This window comes from Vanessa atalanta, chromosome 11, assembly GCF_905147765.1.
Source record: "Vanessa atalanta chromosome 11, ilVanAtal1.2, whole genome shotgun sequence".
Taxonomy (NCBI): domain Eukaryota; kingdom Metazoa; phylum Arthropoda; class Insecta; order Lepidoptera; family Nymphalidae; genus Vanessa; species Vanessa atalanta.
This window is the reverse complement of record NC_061881.1, coordinates 1,091,764-1,119,544: the sequence shown is the minus strand read 5'-3', so window position 1 is coordinate 1,119,544 and position 27,781 is coordinate 1,091,764. Positions and strand designations below refer to the sequence as shown.

At 35.4% G+C, this 27,781-nt stretch overlaps 2 protein-coding genes across 3 annotated transcripts; one reads left to right on the top strand and one right to left on the bottom strand.

Annotated features, from left to right (window-relative positions):
- Positions 1 to 20,236, top strand: LOC125067264 (putative transporter svop-1). Of its 2 annotated transcripts, XM_047675751.1 has the most exons (12): positions 1 to 254; positions 2,337 to 2,498; positions 3,554 to 3,716; positions 4,906 to 5,027; positions 5,719 to 5,963; positions 8,609 to 8,757; positions 9,324 to 9,450; positions 12,724 to 12,858; positions 13,481 to 13,626; positions 14,061 to 14,188; positions 14,752 to 14,826; positions 20,105 to 20,236. In XM_047675751.1, the coding sequence occupies exons 1-11, from the start codon at positions 203 to 205 to the stop codon at positions 14,820 to 14,822; spliced, it is 1,500 nt and encodes a 499-aa protein (XP_047531707.1). In that variant the 5' UTR covers positions 1 to 202; the 3' UTR covers positions 14,823 to 14,826; positions 20,105 to 20,236. The 2 variants fall into 2 exon arrangements, with proteins under 2 accessions (XP_047531707.1, XP_047531706.1); XM_047675750.1 differs by lacking the exon at positions 20,105 to 20,236 and having other exon boundaries at positions 14,752 to 15,794.
- Positions 16,109 to 27,781, bottom strand: LOC125067263 (synaptic vesicle glycoprotein 2C-like). Its single transcript, XM_047675749.1, has 11 exons — positions 27,545 to 27,781; positions 20,600 to 20,761; positions 20,114 to 20,276; positions 19,206 to 19,327; positions 18,763 to 18,998; positions 18,176 to 18,327; positions 17,767 to 17,923; positions 17,345 to 17,458; positions 17,013 to 17,179; positions 16,420 to 16,547; positions 16,109 to 16,251 (listed from the first exon to the last, which is right to left on the bottom strand). Exons 1-11 carry the CDS (start codon positions 27,639 to 27,641, stop codon positions 16,199 to 16,201), a joined length of 1,551 nt encoding a protein of 516 aa, XP_047531705.1. The 5' UTR covers positions 27,642 to 27,781; the 3' UTR covers positions 16,109 to 16,198.

Genomic DNA, 27,781 nt, shown 5'->3' with positions numbered 1-27,781 from the left:
TTTAGTATTAACACGAACATTGATAAGAAATTAAAACTATACTTATATATTGCGAAATAAAATCTTCATAGTTACGCATCCGCCGCAGAAGCGTCGTGTTGTTAATAAATCGTACGAAAACGAAAAAAAAAAGAAAATTAAATGCAAATGAAGTTAATTTTTAATTTTATTGAAAGTGAATTTGAAAGTGAATTGATTCAAAATGGTTGTCAAAACGAATACGGTGAACTTCGAAGAAGCTTTGAATTTAACCGGTGAGAGGAACCTTTTTTTGTATTTATTGCATTTAAAAATATGTGATTTACTAACCAAATATCCTTACACGATATCTTTAAGCGTAGTTCACACACACACGTTAAAGGTTGATTTGATAATATTACTATTGATTTTATCTAATGGAAGCGCGATCGTGACCGGATACTTGACCTATTGTTCAGTTATATGTCAGTTTGTACAAAAACTATCAATCGTTTATAATAAATTTATTTTAGTCAATTAATGTTTTTTCCTTTGACATATCTAGAAATTCGTGTAAATATCTTCTTAGTTATCTCCTGGAGGAGTTGCCATAGAGATTTCCGTCTCTCTCTGTTCGTGGAACTCTGTGTATATTGAGTGTGGGAACACATGATAGACGATTAAACGAGGTCTATCCATCTTGTGTGTGTTCGACCGCGAGAACGTTGATCTACTAATCTATGCCTTTAATCGCTCAAAGAGTTTTTGTTGCGAATATAATTTCCAATCTTAACGATTCATAATAAATACAAATATATATAACGACAAAAATGACATTTATATTTAATTAAAGAAACTCAAATCCATATTCCACATTTATATAGATTAGGTTTTTAATTTCAATCGACCTACTTATATAAACTATGCGTGTCACAATAACCTTGACGAATGTTTTCAATTAAGAAAATATTTAACATTAGTGTAGTCTTATCAGCAATTTTCCTTAAATGGCGAAATTTCAATTTGGTCTAGGCTTTAGGTCTAGTTTAGACTATACAGTGGCGTAGCTACCATATGGCAAGGTTTTACAATGAAATAGAGCTCGGTTTGTTTTCGAGCTAAAATGATTTTAATGAAGTAGAAATTGGGGGCTCGATTTTATCTCAATTCACTTGAAGATAGTGTCGCATCTAAAAACTATTATACTTATCAAACCATAGCAATACTATCAGTGAATTAACTGCGCAAATAATATTCATTTTTTATTCCATATTGTATATTTTTTCGGGTTTCAACTAATACGTTTATGATAGGTTTGTATGATTGCAATTCAAGCAGGAAAAATATTACTATTTTTGTCTTATAATATATTTAATAAAATTAATATTTTGTCATAATATTCTTATGAATTATTCAACGGAGCTAAAACAATTTTATTATGGATATTCGGAATGGTCTGCACCTGATCTGTAGGAACTGACAAACAAACTCGTAACTCACGATCACGATCGTAAATGTCAGAAAGTGATAATACGTGATATTGACGATACAAATTATATATAATATTTAAAGGATACACGTATCAGTTCAGCGTAACATAACGAGAGTAGCCCATGTTACAGTCTATACTGCCGTAGATATTCAAACTGCTATGGTATTATAATTCCTCAAATAACCTCCTCAAATATATAAATCTTGATTTAATTTCTATTAATAATACCTATTTGTTTTTTTTTTTAATTTAGCCGAAATAGTACTAACGTTGTCTGCACACGCACGGCGATGTTGTAATATTATAGTCTTGCTTTATTTTTCGATAAACATATATTTCCTTTATTGACGGTTATTTGTTATGTGTGCCAAATAAATAAATACATTTTTGGTTATTATAAAGTGACTATACATCTTAAACACTTTTCAGGTCCGAGATATGTTTTTTTTCCAAATAAGTGGTATCTCTGTGACAATCAACACGGGAGTATAATGCTTCTATTCTAGAAGAAATAAATCTTAATCTCTTTGAATACTAACTATGTTTAACTATTAAACATTTTTAAGATAAATTATTCATTTAATTCAAAAATGTAACAACTCAGTTGAAAATTAACAGTACAGATTAATTATAAGGTAGTATTAATTATAACCATGAATATTTAAAGAATTATTAAGAGTCTTATATAAATATATTATACCAATCATAATTAATAGTACTCACTATTCAATTAATTGCGTTGACTTGTAGCAAAACATTAGCACAATTTCAAAATTAAATCTCACCTTTGATTCAGTGGACGAAAAATCAACCAGATGCCAAGATTAGGTGTTATACTTATGTTTTTGTAAATAATTGCCAATAAATTATATGCTTAATTTACCAGGATTCGGCAAGTTCAACTTCCTGATGCAATTGGTAAACATCAGTCTCATCATGGGAATGGCGTTCGAGATTGTGTCTGTAGCGTATTTAGTTCCCGCCAGTGCCTGTGAACTGAACACTACCAATTTTCAACAGGGCTTCATGGCTGGTATGCCCTTACTAGGTAAGTAAGAAAAACCATTTTTTTAAATAATTAACGTTAATATTGTGGAGAAAAGTCTTCTATAATCTTAATTAGATGACTTAAAGCTCATGCTACCACGCTTCGCCAATGCTGGTTAGTGGATACGTGGCACAATAATATGGACAGCCATGTAGGTTTCCTTACGATGTTTCAACACCGAGATGAAGTTTGAACTTAAAGCGAATGAAAAGTCAGTGGAACTGGAATAAATCTTCGGTTGGAAAGTTCTCTGTATTTACCTATATTAGTCTCTAAGCTTTTCCTTACTCGTTTAGTTAAACTAAATGAAAATATAATTAAATGTAGATAAATATATGATGAAATTTGTATGCGTAATTCAAAAGATTTAAGAAAGTAATTAGTATATTAATATTTGATATCTAATAAACAAATATGAGTATAACAATTATTATCTTTACTGTTGTCTGTCTGTATTAATTATAATACTAATGTTTAGTGCCCTGTCATATCTACTTTTTATTATTTATAATCTTTAATTAAACTCACCTGTTATTATTTTGGGTGTTATCTTGCAACTGATTAATTTTACTAAACCGCTTTGGGTAACTTTTGCAAGAAGTCACTTGGTATTTGACAACATTCCCGAAATGAAGAGAAGCAACTTACTGATGACAATGACAAATGCTTTTTATGTTGTAGGTATATTCATATATTTTTAATTTATATTGTATATTCTTTCGGGTTTTAACTAATACGTTTATGATATTTGTATGAATGAAATTCAAACAGGAAAATGATTACTATTTTTGTCTTGTGTAGGTATTTTTGTCTGATGTAGGTATATGTTTATTAATTATAGTTGATTCGACTTTCTGACATTTCGCGAGATTCTAGGTTGTTCTAACATAATATACAATATATACGTTTTATTGCGTGAGCTTGTTTTTAAAAACCAGTCCTACCAAACCACCAACTAAAGTCCATCTGAGTGTGTGTGTTTGTGTGTGTGAATATGAATTTATCAAAAAACTTACATTCAGATGTCACATATTAACACGTGATACTTTTTATAGGTATTATAGCGACATCCCACTTTTGGGGATATTTAGCTGACACGCGTGGCAGGAGGAAGATCTTAGCTTGGTGTATGTCTTTGGCTTTCCTTGCTGGTGCATCAGCAGCTCTATCTCCAGACTGGATCGTATTCAGTGTCTTGAAATTCTTATCATCGTGCGCGTAAGTTCAAATTATATATTCAAACATGAATGTAAACGTTAATTTATTTAAATGTTAAAGCAGTGGCGTAGCATAGGTCACTAGCACCCGGTGCGGATTCCAAATTTGCCGCCCTCTTATTTTTGCAATCGTAATCGAGTTTGAAGTCGAAATAACGGGCGGTTTCGACATTTTGGTAGTAGTTAGGAAGTTTTCGTTAATTTCTTATCGAGTTTGAACTCACTTGATTAATTTAGCTGAGAGCAAGTGAAACTTTATTTTGAAAATTAACTATTAAGCGTGTGAGGCAAAAAAAAAACATTTTTTAAAAAAAAGTTAAACCTCTGCAGCGCCGCCCCCGGCATAGTGCCGCTCGGTGCGGACCGCACCTTCCGCCCCCCCCCCCCCATGCTACGCCACTGTGTTAAAGTATGAATATACTTGAAACTTGTTTTTATGCTTGGAAATTATCATAGAAATGTTATTTTCTTCTACGTAATACGACGTCATGCTCATAATTTATCAGGAACATTGACAGATAAAGATATTCGCTGAAGAGAGACAAATTAAAAAAAGTATGTGTTTTAGCATTCTTAGATAACTGTGCAAATTTAAAGCGCCACAAAAGACTAATCTCATCAAACTATGACATCTTTTAAAAATATTTTTTTTGCTCAAAAAAATAAAGGTATTAATTTTTTCTGGTCTAGGTAGAAGGGTGGACAAATGGGTCACCTGATGGTATCTGTTCAACAATGCCCATAGACATTAGCACCGTATAAAAATGTAACCATTTGATAAATCGCCAATGTGCCGTAGGAAATGATGTCCCTGTAGTTACACTGGCTTTCTCACCCTTCCAACCAAATCAAACTTCATTTACTACTAAATAGATAAATTGCTATGGCGGTGAGGGAAAAAACCGTGAGGAAACCTTCATGTGTCTAATTTCAACGAAATTCTGCCACATACGCATTCCACTAACCCGCATTGGAGCAGCGTCCTGGAATATGCTCCAAACATTCTCCTCAAAAGGAGAGGAGGCCTTAGCCCAGCATTGGCAAATTTACAGGCTGCTAATGTATGAGATAAATTGCTTGGATATCCTTTGATCAGTTGCATCAGAAATAAAATAAACATTTGTCTATTACTAATCTAGTAAAAAACATGAGTAGTTTCTTCAAAACCTCAATGAGTATTTTTGTTACAGTGTAGCCGGGACATATGCATTAGCTCTGACTCTGCTGAGTGAATGTACGCCGCAGCACAGAAGGGCAATTATGGTAGCTTTAACGAGCAGTATTTTCTTGTGCGCCACTGGACTTATGGCAGGTGATTAGTTGTAACGGAAAATGTATAAACGAGATATATATATATATTTTAATTCTAAGCGTTAATAGCGCTATGGTTTACGGCCCGCAGTAAAAAATCGCGGGTTTGATCCTAACCCATGGGCTATTGTCGTCACCACTCCCAGCACAAGCTTCAAGCTTAATCGGAGGACTAAGTAGGAATATTAGTAATTACTTATAATGGGCCATTGTTTCTGGTTTTTAACTCTAATAAGGCAATTAAATTTTATGTTTTTTTTTTATCATTCAGTAAAATCATTTTATATAAACCGTGGTTTAACCCGTGCAATAAATAATTTATATTGTTGACAAGCAGTGCCCGCGACTTCGTGCGCGTTTGAAGTGAACAAAATGGTTATTGTTGTAGCCTAAGTTATTCCTTTATTACATCAACCAGAAAAAATCGGTCCAGCCGTTCCAGAAATTAGCCAAACAAAACAGACAAAAATTGTAAAAAATAATATTTAGGTATTATGTACCGTGCATACATATGCATTTAGTAAAACGCGGTTATTTTAATATTTCAAACAGACACTCCAATTTTATTATATGTATGTATAGATAAACCTATTATTTAACTTGATGACTATTATGAATATTGTCTTAAAATTTCAAACCACTTTGCTAACAAAATTTAATAAATATAGGTATTTATGTGTCCATTGTTTCAGTGATATCAATTCCAGTTCTACAATTAAAATTCTCGTACTACATACCGTATTTAAATATTGAGTTCACATCGTGGCGTCTTTTGAACCTCGTGTTCGCTACTCCCTGTGCCCTCGGAGCTGTTGGCATGTACTTCTCATACGAGAGTCCGCGATTTCTGTTAAGTGTTGGCGAGGAGGAGAAGGCGTTGAAGGTCTTGAAAGGCATTTACATGATAAATACTGGAAAGAGTGGCGACGACTATAACGTAAGTTACAGTAGTGCTGTTATATGTTTGTAATGGTAGATAATTGATTTTTTGTCTCTCTCACTTTCTGTTTTAAATGAAACCAATCCATAATGTGATCGCATTTAATAATTTTATCAGTGTTAAAGAAGTCTCATTGTAAAATACTTTGAATACGTTTCCAATCATTTTTCACTTGTTTTTTGCCTTTGGTAATTTAATACAACGGTTACAGTCCACAATAATTTCGCCAATATCAATGTTAAAATTAGCAAAGAGTATAAAAGTACTAAGTGTACAAAAATACAATACAATTGAACAAACAATTTCTATATTTAAACAGACTTTACATATTATTAAGATTACACTCGTGTCCATATTGTTGAAAAAAAAAAACAAAAAAAAATGTACGAATATGAAGAAGACCTGGTCATAAAGTCATCATCGAACACGATCCGTGCGCCGTCAAGCTTGGGCTCTGAAATTTTAAATTTAGTATCTACTAGCCGCGCGCCCCGGCTTCGTACGGGTGCAATCCCGATACTAAATATCTACAGTGTGTCTTTATATCCGTTCACAACGTTCACAGTTTTTCAATCATTAGACAATACAAGCCGCTATGTCCCTGCGATTTAAAAGCGTTTTTAAATATTTTCGAAAATAATTCCTTTAAATTACATGCACCAAATATATACTGTATAAATCAACATGCATAATTGTATTTTGTATTGCTTACAATCGCTTCGAAATTAAGGCATTATTTCTCGTTAAAAGTAAAAGATAAAAAATGGTTATTGTGGGTTATCCCTAAGAGATAGATATATATCCATCACGGAAATTTTTTGAAAACCCTTTTTAAGGCGTACAATACTGTAGTACATTATTTTGATCTGTCTCGTAGGGTTCAGCCAGCTTGGGCCTGAGGGTCTCCATTTCGAAAACGGAGGCTCTCCTTTTCCACGGTCCACGAAGGGGACCCCCTCGAGGGGCAAGTATCACCGTCCAGGGGACGGTGATCAAGGTGCAGGCCCAGATGAAGTACCTGGGCCTGATCCTGGACGGACGATGGAGCTTCAGGCAGCATTTCGCTCAACTCGGGCCGAAGCTTATCAACGCCGCTGCCGCCCTGGGACGCCTCCTACCAAATGTGGGAGGGCCGGGATCGCTATGTCGGCGACTATATGCCGGTGTAGTGAGGTCAATGGCGCTGTACGGTGCCCCGATTTGGATAGACGCCCTCACCGCTGGCAATCGGGCCCTCTTGCGGAAACCGCAGAGGGTCATAGCAGTGAGAGGTATAAGAGGGTACCGTACGGTGTCATGGACTGCGGCGACACTTCTCGCGGGTGATCCACCTTGGGAACTCCAAGCGGAGGTGCTCGCAGAGGTGTACCGGTTCCGGGCGGAGGCGAGGAACGGCGGCGACCGTCCAGGGTTGGCGGAGGTCGGGCGGATCAGGGCCATAGCCCAGCAAGCCCTGATCGCCCGATGGGAGGAGGATCTGGGGTCACCCACGGCAGGCCTGGCGACAGTGGAGGCGGTTCGTCCCCACTTGAGTCGCTGGGTCAAGAGAAAGCGTGGCACGCTCACGTTCAGGATGACGCAGGTACTTACCGGGCACGGATGCTTCGGTAAGTACCTGCACGGGATAGCGCGGCGGGAGGTGTCACCCTCCTGCCATCAGTGTGGCGCGTCAGTGGACACGGCGTACCACACCCTGACTGAGTGTGCTGCGTGGGGGCCCCAGAGGCATTCCCTGGTGGCGTCTTTGGGCGGAGACCTCTCGCTGCCGAGCGTCATCAACGCAATGCTCGGTAGCGAGGCGTGCTGGTCAGAAATGCGCTCCTTCTGCGAAAACGTTATGTCGCAGAAGGAGGCAGCGGAACGGGAGCGGGAGGTGGACGCTGCTGCAGACCCGATCCGCCGAAGAAGACCGGGGAGGAGGAAACAACGCTACGCGCACCTTCTCCCCCCGCCTCAATAGGCGCCACAGGAGCTAGGAGGGTTCTCAGTACCCCGGGAATCCCCCCTAGGAATTGGAGGCCCGCATAGGTGGGCCGACCGTCAGGGCGTCACGGTAGTATGCGAAAGCGATCCCGTGGCGCCTACCGATGAGACGGAGAGGGTACCGCTGGTTTTTTAGTGGGTATTCCGGTGTGCCGCTAACATCTTGGGCACCGGCGAGTCCCACATACCCCCCCACTTCCACGTGGGGGAAACGCGTAACGCGTTTTTCCAGCGAAAAAAAAAAAAAAAAAAAAAGGGTTCAGCCAGCTTTTACAATTTAAGCGCAAAAAAATGTGTTTATTTAAGACATCACTTTAGAAACCTCTAAAATAATCAGTTTTGTTGTACTATATTGTGCATGTATTATCCATATAAACCTTACTCTTGAATCAATCTATCTATTAAAAATCCGTTATGTAATTTTAAAGATCAAAGAGCATATACAGGGATAGATAGCGGGAAGCGACTTTGTTTCATACTATGTAATAATAATAATCAGATCCAATTTTTGGGCCAATACTTGGTAAAACTAAAGCGAATTAATGGCTAACATTACACAGAAAATGGTTATCATGAATGACCTAATATGTAATCCTTTTAATTGTTGGTAATAATTTAAGAATCAATTATTGAGTAAAAATATACTTTTATATTTACAGGTCAGTTCTGTAGTTTTAGGCGAAGACACGGGCAAACCGTCTAACGGATTTTGGTCATCTCTAGTCGCCCAAACAGTACCACTAATGAAACCACCACTTCTTAAAAATACATTGCTGTTATCCGTCATGTTTGTGATTGTTTACTTTGGGTGAGTTTTATTGATCATTAGATATGGATGAGCCGACATACATTTTTATGAGCCACGTTATTTTACGATAATACAGAAATGTACCAAAATAACACGTTTATCTTGCCCTTTCTTACCTCTGTTCCTTTACCTTCAAGTTGCCTGGAATAGATTGTCGTTTTAGGGATAAGGCATCTTGTACATCTTTCTTGAATTTAACTTACATATATGTTTATTGGTGTACACTAAAGTGCTTTTATTCTATTTGATTTGTAATGTCCCACTTGGTGACCTTCTCTCTTAAGGAGAGGGTGGTAAAAACGAACGATAGTTAATTCAATCATTGCTAAAAAACTAAATAATTATTAAATTAGTTTTTTATTTTATTTTTTATAATTAGATCTTGTATTTATCTCATTCAAAACTTTATTTAATTAGTTATTTAACTCGATTATAATATTATAAATTAAGTCCTTAGAAATAACTATAGTAGAAATAACTATAGTAGAAATAACTATAGTAGAAAGAAATACAATCCCAATGAATTTATCGATGTTTTATTCAATTTTGTCTTGTTATAATTTCAGAATCAATCCATTTTTAACTTGGTTACCTTACATCGCTGATGGAGTTATGAAGGCGATTGAAAGAGGTGATGATAACTTATCCTTCTGTGATATGCTGAGATCGTCTCACAATGAAACCGCAACAGAAGTAAGTATGTCTACTTATAACACAAAATTTATGGCATACAATACTACCCAAACAATTTAAGAATCAAAGACAAACATTGTATGAGTAGCAGAAGTAAAGGTAAACTAATACCACCTAGTTAATGGCTCCGCAATTATTCCTGTGATATGGTATTTTATTAAAAATAAATATATTTAAAAATGGTGGACTAAATTATATTAACATATAATAACTGTGTTATTTATTCGTTGGATGGTTTAATGTCGATCTTCTCGGTAGCTACCAAGCTATTCAGCCCTGAACCAAACTGGCCTTCCAACAAACAAACCTACGGTGCCGAGACGTGGTCTCTAACTGTGGGCCTTTTAAAAAGGCTCAGAGTCACTCAGCGAGCTATGGAGCGGGCTATGCTCGGCGTTTCTCTACGTGATCGAATCAGAATCCACACATTTGGATTTACGATAAAGACACATTCAAACGCAATTTATCACCATCAATTTATATTATATTGCATAATGAGGAAAATGCTGAATTATAGGCAGAATAGATGTAAAAATCATACGTACCATAATGCCTCAAAAATATGTTTCCAACTTCATCAGATAGTGTTTTCCTGATTCTTATCTCATTATTACAACTGTTTTAATCTGCTATTGCGTGATTTATTTGCTCATTTAAATAATATTATGTAGCTCTGACAAATTGAATTAGGTTTTTATTAAAACTTTAGTAGTAAAGCATTTGATGATGACGATAAATTAAATAGGCCGTGACTAATCTCGTCTAATCTACGTTTCCGTGGTCAAGCTAACAGCTATTTAAGGTAACGCCAACCTTACAAATAGGCCAAACCTTTGTGCCAATATTTTTTAGTTAATATCTCGCGTTGTTGTACGAAATTGCAACGCTAATTTGGAGGACAACGTAGAGGAAAAGGCCTATGAATTAAGAGAATAATTACGGGCTATTACTTGAATTATTTACACACGTATACATTTATACAACTAGTATTATGAATTCGTGAATACTTTGCAGTATACATATTTATGTTTAAGTATGTTGCCTCGATTAAATTGTGGAAACTGAATTTTTTTTTTAAGATTTCGACAAAGTTTCCAAATCCAAACTATTGGTCCTGGTGCGCAAGGAGTAAAGAAAAACAATCCTTAGATTTAAATATTCCATGTGATTTGTTAATACATACTCTGCTATGCTTTGCACTACAAATAGTTCTAATTTGTACTTTAATTTTAGTTCCTAAGTTCCGAAAACAACTTCGCCGAATTTCAAAACGCTATTTTTCACAATATCACATAATAATGATAATATTATAATTAATTGAAAAACGATTTTTTAAATGATTATTCGATTTTATTAACTTTTGTATATGTATAAGAGTAACTGAACAAAACTTCGCCCGCTTAGAAATCATTTTGTGAGGAAAATGCTTCAAGATCTCCTTTACGACTCATCATCCCTAAGACCACACCTCAAAGGATAAACAGGAAAGGATTGTACCAAATTTCGTCAAAATGAAGTCAATGTATGTACATAAAAGCATAAAAGACAGACACACGTACAACTACAGATAATAAATTATTAATAATTTTATGACGTTTGTAGTTTAACGAGTAAATAGTACGTACACCTGTAATCACGTAATAAAATAATTCTTACTCAAACTTGCGGATAATTTATCGTATTTCGTTTCTTTGATAAAGCATTAAACACAAGTTTAATATTTAATTAGAATATTTATTGTTTACCTAGGTGTTCAAGAGCGTTTATCATGAGATCGGTCATAGGAAATTTTATGTCATGTTTATGTCCTTAAGGTGCAATTCTGCTCGTTCTAACGCTATTGGTTATGCTGTTTAGGCGTATCAAACGTATTTAGATATGCGAGTAGTGTTTAAGACATACAAACATTTACTGAATTTTAGTTAAGTTATGAAATTGTAGCAATAAATATACGTTATATTAGTTTTTGATCGCGGCTTTCCCCACGCCAAGGGCCTTACAATGCGGGCGTTTCTTTGGGTATACAAATGTAGCCTGTCATTCTTTGAAGTTAATGCCTACTTCATTATTTATATTTCATAAGAAATTTCATCAAATTTGGTTCAGCAGTTTAGCCGTGAAAGCGTAACAGACAGACAGACAGACAGACAGACAGACAGAGTAATTATCGCATTCAATAATTGATATTCAATAAATCAGTTCGAATTGCCTTATTTGAATTATGTTAATGTATATGTTTTATATGATGTCAAAGTAAAAAATTATATCAATATAATTATACATCATTCAATTAGGCTTTTGAAAAAAGCATAACAATAATTTCAATTACCTATCAAAATGTAAATTTCACAAATTTGTTGAAGGCAAACATTTATTCTATTTGAGAGGATAATGTCATACCTTAGTATATAAATAAACATCGTAATTACGGACAAATTTCCTCATGGTAGAATAAAAAATCTTTTAGACAGTTAGAAAAGGGCTAAGGCCCCCGGGACGTTCATTGCCTTGGGGCTCCTGGACATCAATAAGCAGTTAGTAAGTCTTATATCCTAAACATAACTTATATTATTATAATGAAAACTTTCACAAAAGTTTTTAAACACGAGATGTTGCAGCTATCATCATCCAAGTTATACAACACAGGTACCACCCACTCGTCAGATATTCTTATTGGTGATTTGAGGAATGGTTAATATTTCTTACGGTGCCTATGTCTATAATAGGTGACATGACAACTTACCTTCAGGTGGCCCATTTGCTCGTCCACCTACCGATATCATAAAAAAAATTTAAAATATCCTTCGTGTTCATCTTAATTAATATCTAACCCAGACTGGGTAAATGGATGAACAGGGCAGTTGGTGGTAAGTGATCACCACCACCCATAGTCACTGGCACTGTAAGAAATTTTAACTATTCCTTAAATTGTCATTCACCATCGACCTTGGGAACTAAGATATTATGTCCTTTGTGTCTGCATCACCCACCGTTTACAAATGGTACACAACAATGCCAAGTATTAATGTTGGTGGTAGATTATTTGATGAGTGAGTGGTACCTACCCAGATGAGTTTGCACATAGCCCTACTGACTAATCTAAGTCTAAACTAATCAATAATGTTTGTAGAGCATCAAAGTTTCCCTGACAGCCACTATTATATTCAGATACGTCGAACGAAGAAACAGAACTGAGATCTATTTAGTTTTTATTTGTATGGGCTATAATTACAACTACATTGAACTAAATTCACTTTTGTTTTTCTATTCCAGAACCAAGACTGTAGTCTCAACAGCTTCGCGATGGTCACAGTTTTTGTGATCAGCGTCACAATCGCCGCTTTAAATACATTCCTCAGCGCTATTATCAATTATATTGGAAGAAAACGCATGTTGATTGGAGTGCAGGTATGGATAAGTTTTTTTTTTTATGGTATTGGTTGGCGGACGAGCATATGGGCCACCTGATGGTAAGTGGTCACCACCGCCCATAGAAAAAGGCGCTGTAAGAAATATTAACCACTCCTTACATCACCTATGCGCCACCAACCTTGGGAACTAAGATGTTATGTCCCTTCTGTCTGTGATTACACTGGCTCACTCACCCTTCTTACCGGAACACAACAATACAGTGTACTGTTATTTGGCGGTAGAATATCTGATAAGTGGGTGGTACCTACCTAGACGGACTTGCACAAAGCCCTACCACCAGTTAGATGAACAGTCATTTCCACATAAGTTTTCGATGCATTTTTATTTTGTTTATTATAAGGATCGAAAATAAGAAATAAGAGCTGATCCCTTAAATACGTTATGATATCTGGTGATGTTAAAGTACTATAAATACCTTCCAGAAATCATAACAAAACGCTATTCTTCGGACCTCATATAAATAGTACAAATTAAAAAATAAATATCTATTACACCAAAGTTCCTTGCTCGCTTTGGAACTGAGTTTTTTGATAATAAACAGTAAAGATTATAATAATAGTGATTGATGCCTATTAATTGATGTCTTTGAATCTTCCAGTTGTTCGCCGGTATCGCGGGCCTGTGCATCAACTTGACTAGCTCGTGGATGGTGAGCACGATCCTGCTCGTGGCATTCATGACCGGTGTTCTTAACTTCGGCTTCCTTTCCACGTTCAGCGTCGATATCTTCCCCACATACGTCAAGTATGTAGGACTTACCTGTTTACCTCTTAGTTATAAGTGTGTGTTTAATGTTCATTATAAGAAAGACCAGCTAGTAAGTTGGTAGTCATGTGCAGTAATTGCACCTGCTCCTGCCTTCAATTGCTAATTCAACCTTTTCTGTGTCGAGTAGTACTTTACACAGAAAAGGTGCCATTATTATTATTTTTCATAAATATCAAATAATCATTATCTTATTAATATTGACACTCAATAATTATTTATATATTATTCCCTAATAATGTCAAGTGTTACACATCTGTAAGGCTCGTTTCCCGAACTTTTATCTCTTTAACTTCCTGTTTAATCTAATTTAGTAATAAGTGTTTTTGTCATGGCATGCCATTTATAGAAGTACAGATACTAGGATACGTGAAGGAAACTTCGTATTGACAGCTATGCTTTCTATTTTATAGAGCGATGGCAGTTTGTCTAACGCTGATGGTCGGTAGAGGAAGTTCAGTATTTGGCATCAATATCTTGAAGCACTTGCTTGTATATGATTGCGAATTAGCCTTCTATATCTTCGGTGGACTCACTTTCGGTACGTTTTTCATATTATTTAATTTTATTTACAGTTTATTCTACCACGTTATCCCAATGTGAGATCAGGAATACTTATTGATTTCTACTGAGCAGATTTTTTGCGACATATGTTTCTTTCTTCACGTTGTTTTATGGGAAAAGGCACGAGAAGAATTATTAAAACATATTAACTGTTACATTGCCTTACTTGGTTGGGCTTAAACACGCAATTTTTGGTTAATATTAATGGTTTTTAATCACTGGTCCACCTCTTGCTTTGTGGTTTTAAAATTTTAATAAAAATTTAGCAAGAACAAATAAGTCAAAGTCTGTTTTAATATTTAAATAACTTTGCGGTCCAATTATTACGCTCGATAAATTTATATATTTTTTCAGTTCCGTATGTACCAAGAAAAATCGGAATGAAGCTCAGTTAATCTTCATATAAAATAAAATACCTCAAGTATTATATATATTTTTATTATTATATTATTTTCGCATATATTATATCTTCTATTAAATTATAAGATTGCAAATTCGAATGATATTTTTCTTAACAAAGGTTTATTTTCTCAATTGCAGTTGGCGGTATAATTGGATTCCTTCTACCGTCTGATACGAAAACCGTCAGCAAAAAAGCAACGGAAACCTAAACAAGTATTAGTTATAACTGTATTCATATGTAAATAAATGTGCTAGGGATCTGAAATTATTATTGTATTATATTGTATATCTAGGATATTTAATCCAAAATACGATTACAGTCTAATTCTTCGGACGACATAATGCGTACGTATCGTATCGTGCAAAATGGGTTGACGTTACGAGAAAAATCATTGTAATTTCAAAAAGTCACAAATAATCACAAAACAGTAAGGGTTGAAACACTGAGCTGTTACTAAATAGATAGTGTCGCGGTCAACGTTTAATATGCAACTGAACTTAAATCACTCCGACCACTCGCCACCCAGACTCTGCAGAGCGCCATCTAGTGGCACTTGTTTCTACAGCCTATAATGTCCGTATTCATGACAATACGACATATATTAGGTATAATATTATATTGATTTTGTTACTTTTTATTGTTCACCAGTTATAGTTACAGCAGTTAATTAAGCGGGAACATTTAAATCTATGAATGTGATTTTATCCCTAACAGAGATCTCATCAGCTAACCTTTGCAATAATGCGCGATTGGTAGAAAAGTAAATAAACGTTCGTGTACATATTTGAAAGTAAAAAAGAGTACTAGCATCTAATATAACATAAGTGTATATACTTTATTTAATTAGAATTGACGTGCAAATGGGCCAATTGAAGCTAAGCGGTTACCAGCAACCAGACATTGATACTGTAAGAAATATCGACCATTCCTAACACTGCTTATAACTGCTAGTCCGTTTGTGTTGCACTGACTCAAACAGAAGAAAAATGGTTTTTTTCGGTTTAGTAGTAGAATGATCGATGAGTTTATGGTACATTATACGCTAGAATTGTACAGAGGCCTACCCTGGCGGTAGGACAAAGAAAACTTAAAATATTTATAAGAAAATCGAAATCCATATTTAAATTATTAAACAGAGATATATTATGATATGTAAATAAATAAAATAAAGAGATTAAGATCATTATCTTTGCATTTCATTTATATAAACTTTGAATAAAACTGGTTCCAAAATGATACCCTTGCCAACGCTACTTTTTTTTACTACGGTGACGTAGATACAGCAAAAGGCTTGACTTTTTATTGTACATTTTTCAAAATTTTTTTTTTCATTAATCACTTTTATTTCTATTTAAAGATAAGAAGTTGAATTTAATAACCTTACTACTAAGTTGTTCAATGGATATTTTCATAAGATATTTAAAATATTGAATAAGTATAATACGAAATAATAATTATATTTTATTATATAAATGTTTTTAATAAATGCCACGATATCTATTTTAAATTATTGTATTTTAACAATTAAAATACTCTGAATGTAAATGCTAAAAATATGGTAAATAAAACAAATTAATAATATTATTATCCTTTCGCATCGCTATCTGGAGGCAGGAACCAAGCTGCGACGGCACCACCTGAAATAAAAAAGTTTAATTATAATAGAAGTATTTTTAAAAAATAAATTCGTTTGTCGACGTTGAGACTAAAATTTCAAGGTCGAGTATAACGTATCAATATGTATCGTTACGCGTTTGTTTATATCAACAATACCACTATAATAATAGTTGAAGTTGTATACTGACTGAGCACGAGCGCGGCGGCGGCGTGCAGCGTGGCGCCGCACGCGCGCCCCACCAGCGCGCTCACGAGGTTGGTGCCGCCGAACGCGCTCAGCCGCGCCACCATCATGCCCAGGCACGCCACCATGCCCCTGGGTGGTTAACACGAACATATTCATGTTTAATCGATCATCGTAAGTTTTTAAATAATACTAGCGATCTATTTCAGAAATTACTAATATTACTTTTTTCCAATTGAGTAAATAACCCAAGAAGCTAGCCTAGCCAAGAACCGAGAAGAATAACCAAGAAACTCAGTAATTACTCCTTACCAACAATTTAAAACAAAATTAGTATCTCCTTTGAAGAGAATGCGGGTTCGTTAAAAAATAGCCGTGGAATGTTGTCAAGTATAGAAACTAATAAGGAAGGATTTATCGAGTTATTATGTGATTCAGAAAATTATCAATAGTTCAGGAATACCATCAATAAAGTCTAACGAATATAATGCTCTAACAAAAAGAATTGTAATAATTGTCTTTTTAATTGGAATGACTTGTTCCATTAAACATCTTAAAAAAGTTGGAGCAAGTGATCAGTGAAGTTTCAATACTTACCTATAAGACGTGGGATATAATGTAACAAAATATGAAGACACGAGTCCAAAGACCATGGCAGTGGTAAGGAAGATGTAGAATAAGAGTAGTCCGGAGATAGCTTCCCCGGTCAGGTCAATCAAGACGGCTGCGACTGCTGCTATCACGAGGATTGTTATCGTTAACACCTGGAAAATATATAGAAATAAACATTGATAAGACGACCTTTTATGGTAGCTCCTGCTCGCTATAACGCCAAATCCATTCAGACGATCATCATCAACAAACACGTAAATAACACGTGTCAAAAAAGGTCATAAATATCAAGCAATTAGAAAGGCGCTATGATTTACCTTCGGTTTCTTCGCGCACTGCGAGATGAGCGCGTTCAATACAAAGAAAGACAGACCGTGAGCGCATCCCGCAAATATCGTGTTATCAGATATGGAATCTGTACAATCTAATTCCTGGAATGAAGATATTGTTCATATAAACTGGAATTTTCACAGAGAACAAAAGAAATCTATCCTTTTTTATTTCTGAATAAACGTTTTGAAACTACAATAAATTTTTCAATTAGTCCTGTTTCAGGCAAACAATGTAAGACAGATTTTAAAGATCATTGTTAGTAAAATATTGTTGATGCCGAAAATGTCTCAATAAAAACATCGTAATGAAGAAAATTGCGGTAAAAAGGTCCCGAGGCGTGCCTAGGGACGCCCGGACAAGCTTCTTCGGGATCTGGATATAAGTTATAAATATACTAAATACTCGCTTGTTGAATGATTGTGGTATTGGGGCTATCTGTGGTGGTAACATTGTTGGCCTCGTCAGAGAGTAATTCACAGAAGCTGGAACCAGATTCTTGACTGGCGTAAGACGTGAAGAATACGTTAAATATCGTTGGAAGTATTATTGCAAAGCTGTTGTTTCTGAAAATCATAATAACTTTAAATATACTATAATTCATTTGGAGTATATAATTTTTTTTTACTTAAAAAGTTTTGTGGTTCTATTCTCTTAATGGTATAAAAATATTATTATTCAGTTAGGTCTCGATAGTTATCAGTGTATATACATTCTGTGGACTCTAGGACGATACTTGAAATTTCTCGACTAATAATCATTTTACTGTTGCTCAAATAAAAATCCCAATTTATGGACATAATCCATAAACTACTTACGCGATATATACAACGAATGTTAAATAGTATAGTAGCAACGTTCTCTTGAGAAGTGGCGGTTTAAAGAGGGGCGCGATCTGCTCCCAGAGTGAGCGGAGAGTCAAACCATCTACGTGATCCTTGCTGCCTTCTTCTAAATATATCTTTTCAACCTAGAACAGATGAGAAATAGGGATTATTAGATTAACTAATACATAATATGGATAAGTGTATTGGATAATGTCATTGGTGTATTGAATATAAAGCAGCGAAATTCCCTTCGTAAAAGAGGATTTTTTTTATTTGAGTTATATGAGAACCATTTTGTGGTCAGCGATAAATAATTGCGAGGAATCGTGCATGTGTCAGTTGAACTTAATTGAATTTAATGTACCACATTATATGCACCAAGCAACATTGAAACAGCTTGGTGGAATATGTTTAAAAATATTATTTAAAGCCATTGGAAGGTTTTAGCCTAGCCGTGGTACATTTATAGGCTATGACTATACGTATACGTAATTTTTAAATATATATTTTTTTATTCGACTTGCTTACCCCATAAAGATAATTTTATATAAAAACTTATAACAGAAAGATATACTTACAGGATATTTTTCTGACTCTCCTCCATTAATGACATACATTCGTTTAAGTACAGCCACAGCTTCATCCGTTCTTCCAACATTGGCGAGAAACTTAGGACTCTCGCTGAAGTACCACAACAGTAAAGCTCCAATACCCAAGGGCAGAGCCATTACGAGGGTCAGGAGACGCCAGGGCCGATAGACAATGCCCATTATATATATGGTGAAATTTAACTTGGTTATTAAGTACGCCCATACTGGAAAAGATAAACATTTATAATTATCTTTTAGGTTCATTAAGCAATTACTACTAAGTTCGGAGATATTTTTATGAACACCGTTTTTTATTTATGTTTGTAATTATTTATTTTTTCGTTAGTATAAAATATAAAATGTATACATTTTTTTTGGTATTTATACCTTTTGGGAGGTTGAGTTCTTTTAAATAAATCAAATAAATTCACCATAATACAAGGTGGGTGTCAACATCAGGGCACTTGTCATGATTAGCATGTATCTGGTTCGATACTTGGAGCTACAGCATTCGCCAAGAAGAGCGTACGTTGCAGATTCTGCTGCGCTGGACCTACATACAATTAAGTCACATACAGTTTTATAAGTAAAAAGAATCATATTTAACATTAGAGAAGTAGGGAGAGGCTTGTTTTCAATTGAATCTAAAGGATAAGGAATCTCTAATTTATACCTATAAAATCGACCCGATTTTTGAATTTAAAGATGCGTGTTATGTGATTTCCATTAAAAAACAAACCGCCTCCAAGATGTTACACACAAAATTTGTATTTGTTTTTTGGTTTACAGTAGATTGGTTGTAAAATACTACCTATATATATGTAGTTATTAGGATATAGCTAATTAGCATTTCGAAAAAAGAAGTCTTTCTTTGTATGCGAATAAGGATTTTATATAACGAACTCTAAATTTTAATTAGAAATGTAATATGAACCTTGTTAAATAAAATCAAGGAACTTTGAGTACCTATGTAGAAATACTATTTATTGCGTGCAGGTGTGAAGGGTGACTGTGTTAGTGTATCTCCAGTTTGGATTAGGTCCATAAGAAACTAACCGCCAATGTTATCGCATTCGAAACCTTTGTCACTCTTAAAACCTATTACAATATCTGTAACTTATATGTGTAAAATATAATGTAGTTAATTTTATAATTCAATTTCATTAAATTGAATTAGCTGTTCATTAACAGCTTGTAAATTTGACACCGATGCATTAAGTTCTGCTTCTTTTACCTCCCGATATATATTATAAGCAGACATCCGCTTTTAAACACGCATTCTTCGATAAAAAAATCACGTACGTAAACTAATCACTAATTTAATCAACAGTTAACTTACAGTGCTGAACTAAGGAATCGCAGTGCGGCTAAGACTTGCCAAGTTGGTGCCAAACTGCTGATAGCGGCGCAAATGAAGCTACCAGTCATAGACCACATCAGCACCAGCTTCCTACCCCGAGTGTCCGACAGGTAGCCCCATGGATACGACATGACTATTATACCTGAAGGGTGAACAAGAGATTATGCAAATCAAAATATTCTTAGTTAAAATAGGGTCATAAAAGCACTTTTCAATCGCTGTTAACTAATAATCTAATTAAATGTAAAATCACCGATTTGAAATGTATGTCCTAACGAGTAGATCTGCCAAGAAACTCAGTAGGTATTTACCTTTCGCGCCTATTTAAATAGTTAATTAAATACAATTAAATTTATGACTTTATTATGTATGCAATTAAGAAGTCTATTTTTCTACCAGAAAAGGTAACAAAGAAATAAAATATATATATTGAAAAGGTTATAATATATTTAAATTAAATCTTACCCGCAAAAGGCATGGAGGACAATATTCCAATTTGCTGAAAATTCAATCCCAAGTCACAAGTCGCGACTGTGACGATAATTCCTAAGCCATAAATGTCAATACCCATGGCAATGATCAGCATAAAACAAGCGAACAGCAGTCCTTTGTTGTATTTCCCATGACCTGTGAATAGAACATGTTTTATTTATTTATATGGCATACATCAAAAATTACAGTCAGCAAAAACAAAGCATTACTATACCAAAATAAAGCTAGACCATAAAAATGAAAAAAATTCGTGCACAAATAGCGTGTGTAGCTTGTACTAGTAGAGACTGGGGCCGAGGTAAAGCTGCCCAAAGCTCCATCGTCCGTCCAGGATCAGTCCCAGAGACTTCATCTAGACCTGCACCTTGATCGCCTTCCCCTGGACGGTTATATTTTCTTCTCGTGGTGGTCCTATCCGTGGACCCTGGAAGAGGGGTGCCTCCGTTTATGATATGGAGACCCTCAGTACCAGCATACCCATCCGGTCCACGGTGACAAGCCGCTTCCCGGAACGAGGATTCCGTGACGAGGGTGTCGTCAGCATAACACAACACCCCCATCCCGGGAAGGACGGGAACTCGCAGAACCCCTGTGGAACGCCGCAGCCTACCCGACGCCGGACCAGCCTCCTATCGACCCCCGGCCTGAGGACCTGCCTGTCCTGAAGGAAAGCTTCCTCAGATGGGTCGCCTCCCCACGGTATCTGAGTGCCTCCCGTATCGTCTCGAAAGGGAGACTGTTGAAGGCGTTCGCAACATCAATAGAACAAAGTAAACCGAAGTATGAATAAAAAATACTTTAAACTTTAAATTTAAAAAGATAATAATTACAATTTGTAACTATAGTATTTATTATAAAATATAATTTATGTAAAAGGTAACAAACACAGTCTGATTTACTAATATTTAACTTTATTAAAACAATGAATCATTAACATTTTTCACTGAAAATAAGCGCTAGCCTCGAAACAAGAGGTTTTGTTCAAATTGTATATTTCTCGATATAATATTTATACCCTGTTCAAGATAACTCGATCTTTTTGACAGACGGGCTAGTGATGGGAAACAGAAAATATAACGGTCCATAAGAAAAATTTACATCTGTCAAAAAGATCAAGCTAACTTGTAGAGGGTATAATATTTTTTATTACTTAATATTCTGTGCGTCTCGAGCTGTGTGTAATACTGTCAACTGGTAGCATATATTACCGCCAAACACTAATACATTGGTGATGTATATAATAGTTATAATGTTTTTTTTTTATGAAATAAGTAGGCGGACGGGCAAATGGGCCACCCGATGGTAAGTCACCACCGCCCATAGACACTGACAAAGGAATAATAACCATTCCTACCATCACACCAATGCACGACCAACCTTGGGAGATAAGATATAATGTCCCTTGTGCCTATAGTTGCACTTGCTCACTCATCCGAAATACAATAATACTGAGTATTGCTTTTTGCCGGTAGAATATTTGATTAGTGGATAGCACCTACCTAGAAGAGCTTGCACAAAGCCATACCACCAAGTTTATATATCTTAAAGCGCCAATGTTTATTTCCTTTGTTTACCTTTGTATGCAATCTTGAAAATATCTTGAAATAAATTGAATTACATTATTCAAATAACCATATATAATAAATCGTGATAAGATTGGATACAGATTACGGTTTAGCAGTCATTGAAACATTGTTATTACAGTTTAATTACATTTTTATGATTATTTCTCTGGGAAAAATAGTCGAATTCTAGTTCTGTATAATATATGTAATAGGGAGGACAATTCTACTGATTTATAACCGTTACGATACGTTCCCAATTCTATTCCGATCCAACTTAGACCGTCACGTCATTGTGATACAGGAATAGAAAAACGGTTAAATGGCAACGAATGAGTTTCGATTCGATAAAGTGACAGTTTGTTGATAGAATCGACCCCAGAACATTCGAAGCAAATATTATATATGTTTGTGTCTGTGATACACGTGCTCGACGAAATGATAAACTAGTTTATACCGGTTCTGTAAAAGGAAAAGCCCAGCAGCTAAAACAGCGTATAAGATAACGTAATTTCTTAAATATTCGTAAATTACCTATTATGTAAATATACGCTAGGCTCGATATTAATAGGCGGATCAGTGTTGTCTTTTAAATATTCGATTCAGACATCAGGTGATTACTTGAGGATGAGTATCAGATCGCGTAGTTAGCCAAGATCTCGCCGGTGGGTTACTGCTCGATACTAAAAGAAATGTCACTCTTGCTACGTGTTATAAATCTTAATCTTCCTTTAATGATATTTTTGTTGCCAATATCAATAGGAATGGGTGAATCCTGTAAATACAGCAATATTTAGGCTTGTCCAAAAATTGTTGTACATCTTATGTATTGTTCTTGAGTTAGTGTGCCTATTAAAAATTTTTTTTTTTTTCTCTTATTCGGAATCTATTGAAAATGCGCGCTCGCTAAGTCCCTTCCCTAAAATCGCGGCGACAATTTTATCATGTAAGTTATATTATAATGGAAACGTTTAATTTGTACAAAATTAAAACTTAAAGTTGCCATGACTATTTTCTCTAGTTTGGACTACTTCCCATTTTGACTTCATTCTCATTTTTTCATATAATACCCCTATTAGAATAGGCCGACCCCCTCCCACTGTTTAATATTTATTATGTAAGAATTTTTCAAAGAATCAATATTTATGAGATATTTATTTGTAATTTCAAATGTACGAATAATCTTTATTTTTTGGCCCGTCCGTTGAAATAGAAATATCGTTTTATATCTATACGCATCCGAGTGAACCTCGGCAATGGCGCGGTTTCCCGTGTTTTTTAATAATTTTAACTTTGCGCATTTTTTATCTTACGTAAGAACTATCGAGACTCCTTTCCACCCCCTGTAAGAAAACATAAGACATGGTCGAAACCCCTCCCCCTCTAAATCGTTTTACGTAATAAATGAATGGCCTCTAGGCAGACTGGCTAATACTCTTCCGGGCGCTGTAAGAAATAATCATTCCCTACATCCCCAATGCATCATCAACCTTGGGAACAAAAATGTAAAATCCCTTGTGCCTGTAGTCACACTGGCTCACATTCATCCCTCAAATCGGAACACATTTATACTTAGGAGCTGAAGAATATGACGTGATGAGTGGGTGGTAGTGGCCAAACTGGTATAAATTAAATTAAAAACTTAACATATTTGTAAGCACGTTTGCACTGACTATAGTAGGATATGCTAGTGTGAAATTGGTACTACATTGTCGCTTGGAATACAAATTAGGCCCATTGCTATTGAAGCTATTCGTGAGTCGATTTCACGACGATTTGTTTCGTCGTTGAAGCGGAAAAACAGACAATAAACAAATAACCTTACAGTTTACTTGTCTTCTTAATATATACAAAATTCTCGTGTTACAATGGTTAGGTAGTTCATACTCCTCCGAAACGGCTCGACCGATTCTTATGAAATATTTTATGCATATTCAGTAAGTCTGAGATCCGGCTATTAACTCTCTTTCAAACCCCTAAGTGATAAGAGGTGTGCACCTCAATTTTTTTTATTTTTTGTATAAAATTTTTATTTTTTTATAATGTGGCATTAAAAATACATACAACCCTAAATTTTCACTCTTCTATCTCCCACCTCTTCTTTTTAATAGTCATTTTAATAACTTTATCATTTTTTATCCCGCTCGATAACATTAATTATTATCACTTGGTAAGTGATAATAATTACCTTCCTTGTACCTTCATGTGTCTACCGGTGTCACTATTGTCAACAACGCCGACGCCGCCGAAATTGATAACTCTGTCATTCTACCATCATCGTACGTAGGCAGTCCACGTCCACGTATGCAAGAGTATATACTCATACTGGATGCTCTGACTTTCGTGCGCGAATATGGGCGACCGTGTTTATTATCACGTTGTGATAATAAACACGGTGTTGTCACATGTAATCCAAAATGGCCAGAGATTACATCTTTGCTGTTGCCTGACCAAAGTCTAATACATCGTCATGACATTACAGCACGTGTGTTTAGACAAAAGCTGAAGTCTTTAATACATTTTATTACTAAATTACATGTAATTTTTAAACATTTAGATTGATTGCACGATCAACATGCTATAAATCCACCAAAAACTACACTCACTGAATTTTTTTAAATTGTGTAATCGTGCGGATGATTTTGGTGCCTTTACACGTACTCTATTCACAAATAGCACGCTATTTCACATGGGCTCAAACACAACAATGGATACCCCGCAAGCAAGGCTCACCAGTTGATGCATGTCCTAATTTATTCAAATTAAACGCCTTTGGGCGAGTATTTACAGTGAATCCAAGACAGACTGAGTGCTTTTATTTTCGACTGTTGTTGGTTAATGTTACTGGCCCATTGTCATTTCAAGATATACGTTAAGTGAATGTGCACTCGGCTTACTGGAAGATGACAACCAGTGGGAATATATGCTTGCTGAAGCAGCATTGACCTGTACAGGAATACAAATTCGTCTACTATTGTCTCTAGTGTTGTTTTCCAGCAGCAGAAATATTGTGGGATAATCAAAAAGATTCAATGATCGATGACGATGTAACGTTAACCTTCAGCGACGATCTGTACAATGAGGCATTGATTGCTATTGAGGATCTTTGCATTATCATTGCCAACTTACCACTCAGTCATTTCGGTTTGAATTCGCCAAATCGAGGTGCAACTGATTTAATGAACACTGAAATGAATCGTGAACTGCAGTACAACATTGTAGAAATGGCGGCCATTGTTACTCGCAATGTTCTACTAATGAATGAGGAACATAAGACAGCGTTAGCCGGGTCAGCTTTTTACATTTTAAAAATTTTTACATTAAAAGCCTGTAAATTTCCCACAGCTGGGCTAGGGCCTCCCTCCCTTGAGGAGAAGGTTTGGAGCATATTCTGCCTCTAACGCTACAATGTGGGTTGGCGGAATACACATGTGGCAGAATTTCGTTGAAATTAGACACATGCAGGTTTCCTCACGATGTTTTCCGTCACCGCCAAGCACGAGATGAATTATAAACACAAATTAAGGACATGAAAATTCATGGGTTTGAACTTGAAATCATCGGTTAAGATGCACGCGTTCTAACCACTGGGCCACCTCGGCTCAGATAGTACGTATATAGTATTAATGACAGTCTTGATTTAATTTTTGCGCCGTCGTTTATGCGTTCGTAAAAGATATTTCCGTTGAATTTCATGGTCATTTTCAAGACCGTACTGATTTTGCGGATATGTTTTTCCTTATTCCTAGAGGTCATAAACACGACTACCTTGCTTAATATTAATATATATTTTCACGTGCGTTTCTGTGACACTAGACAATTCATAAATAATTAATATTTTAACCAAAATTAATAAACCATATAACAAATTTACTGTTATTCTGTACGAAAAAACTCTAACATTATCATCATTATCGTGGTAACAATTAAAGATAATACGCATCAGAATAAGACTGTATTTTTTACAAGTGAGATAGGCTGCGAGCGCTCATACAACACTCACTGCAGTGAATTTCGAGTTTTTTCTTACGGAATAGCACATAATAAATATCATTTAATTTATTTCGTTATATATACTATTAAAAGAATAAAATCGTAATGTTTTATTCCAATTTATTGTTATAATATTGCATTATACCTCACGATCAATTACAATGGAGGTTAAGCCTTGAGTGCGGTCGAGGCGCCATCTTTGGCGGGCTTGGCCGTTTTTGGCGGGAATTTGATAATGATAATGGCGCAACGCTGGATCTTGTTAGATCATTTGTATTAGTAACTGCAAAGTAATAACTGTTATGTGATTAAGACAAATTTTAATTAAATTGTACGAATCAGTTATAACTTTGTTTTGTGCTCGTATTCAATTCTGATAACGCCCACAAGACGTGTATATATGAAATTGTTCAGGAGACGATGTTTTACTCCGACACATATAAAACATCGGTCTTGACTTGACTTAATTAAAGTGTTTGATGTTCAATATCATCTCGCTTGCATGCGATTTGTAAGAGTAATTTCGTGAAAAGGAACGGAAGCCGAGATTCCGCGGTTATTTGGACAGAGAACGCGAATGGTTGAATGAACGGTTCTTGGTACCAACTCATTTTCCGAGAGGATATAATATTAATGTTACTTATCACCAAGGTGAGACGTCCGATGTTACACATCATATGCGTCTACTGTTTTGTTATTTTTTACAACATGGCAGATAATAGAAAGTCCATGTTTATTAGACTTAACGCTTAGGACATTAGCCTACTGTTAAAACGATTATATTGATAAAAAATAGCCGACGATTTGCATTCGGAAGGCCTAAGACTTGAGACTCAGTAAGATTTACCGCTGAGGTCGACTTATGAGACCCGACTGAAAAAGGGGAAGCCCTTAGCGCTCAGTTGACGCAACGTGGGACGCGTGCGGCCGTCGCGAGTCGCGTCCGTCAATACTCCATTGTAAGTCTGAAGTCGGAGACGAGAGTAATTTACGAGGCTCGTATTTTCTAGGCATCTCTGTATGATTAATCTCGTCTACCCGTTGTGTTAATAGTAAAAACTCCGAAAGACGAAATTCAACATATCATTTAGTCGCAATTTTCTAATATAATTCCCAAGCAAATGCTAGATAAAATATACCCAAGACGCTTATTATGTCCCTGACCTGCAGATGTGACTATCACCATGACCAATTTACTCGTTTTTTTTTTACAAAAGATATTTAGAAAAAAACCTACTCAGCCTTAATTAAAGTAAATTAAAACTAAAACTAGTTTGACAATTAAAATGTTATTACGTTAAGCAAGTTATTATAGTATTGTCCACAACATACTATGTTATATTTTACTGTAAAAATATATTACCTGTCATATCTAACGCGTCCTCGTAACTGTAGCACTTAACATTGTTCTCAATTCGTCCACTCATTTCTATATCTTTATCTTTTTTGTCTGTAGTCATTTATCAAAACAATGTCACCGACATCGATTGTTTTCAAAATTCGAAACACTTATTCTTTCTATCGTCCCTGTTGTTCTTTCGTTTTTTTTTTTTTTATTTCGCGATATGGAAAAGGTAAAAATATTTTTCGTATTATGTTA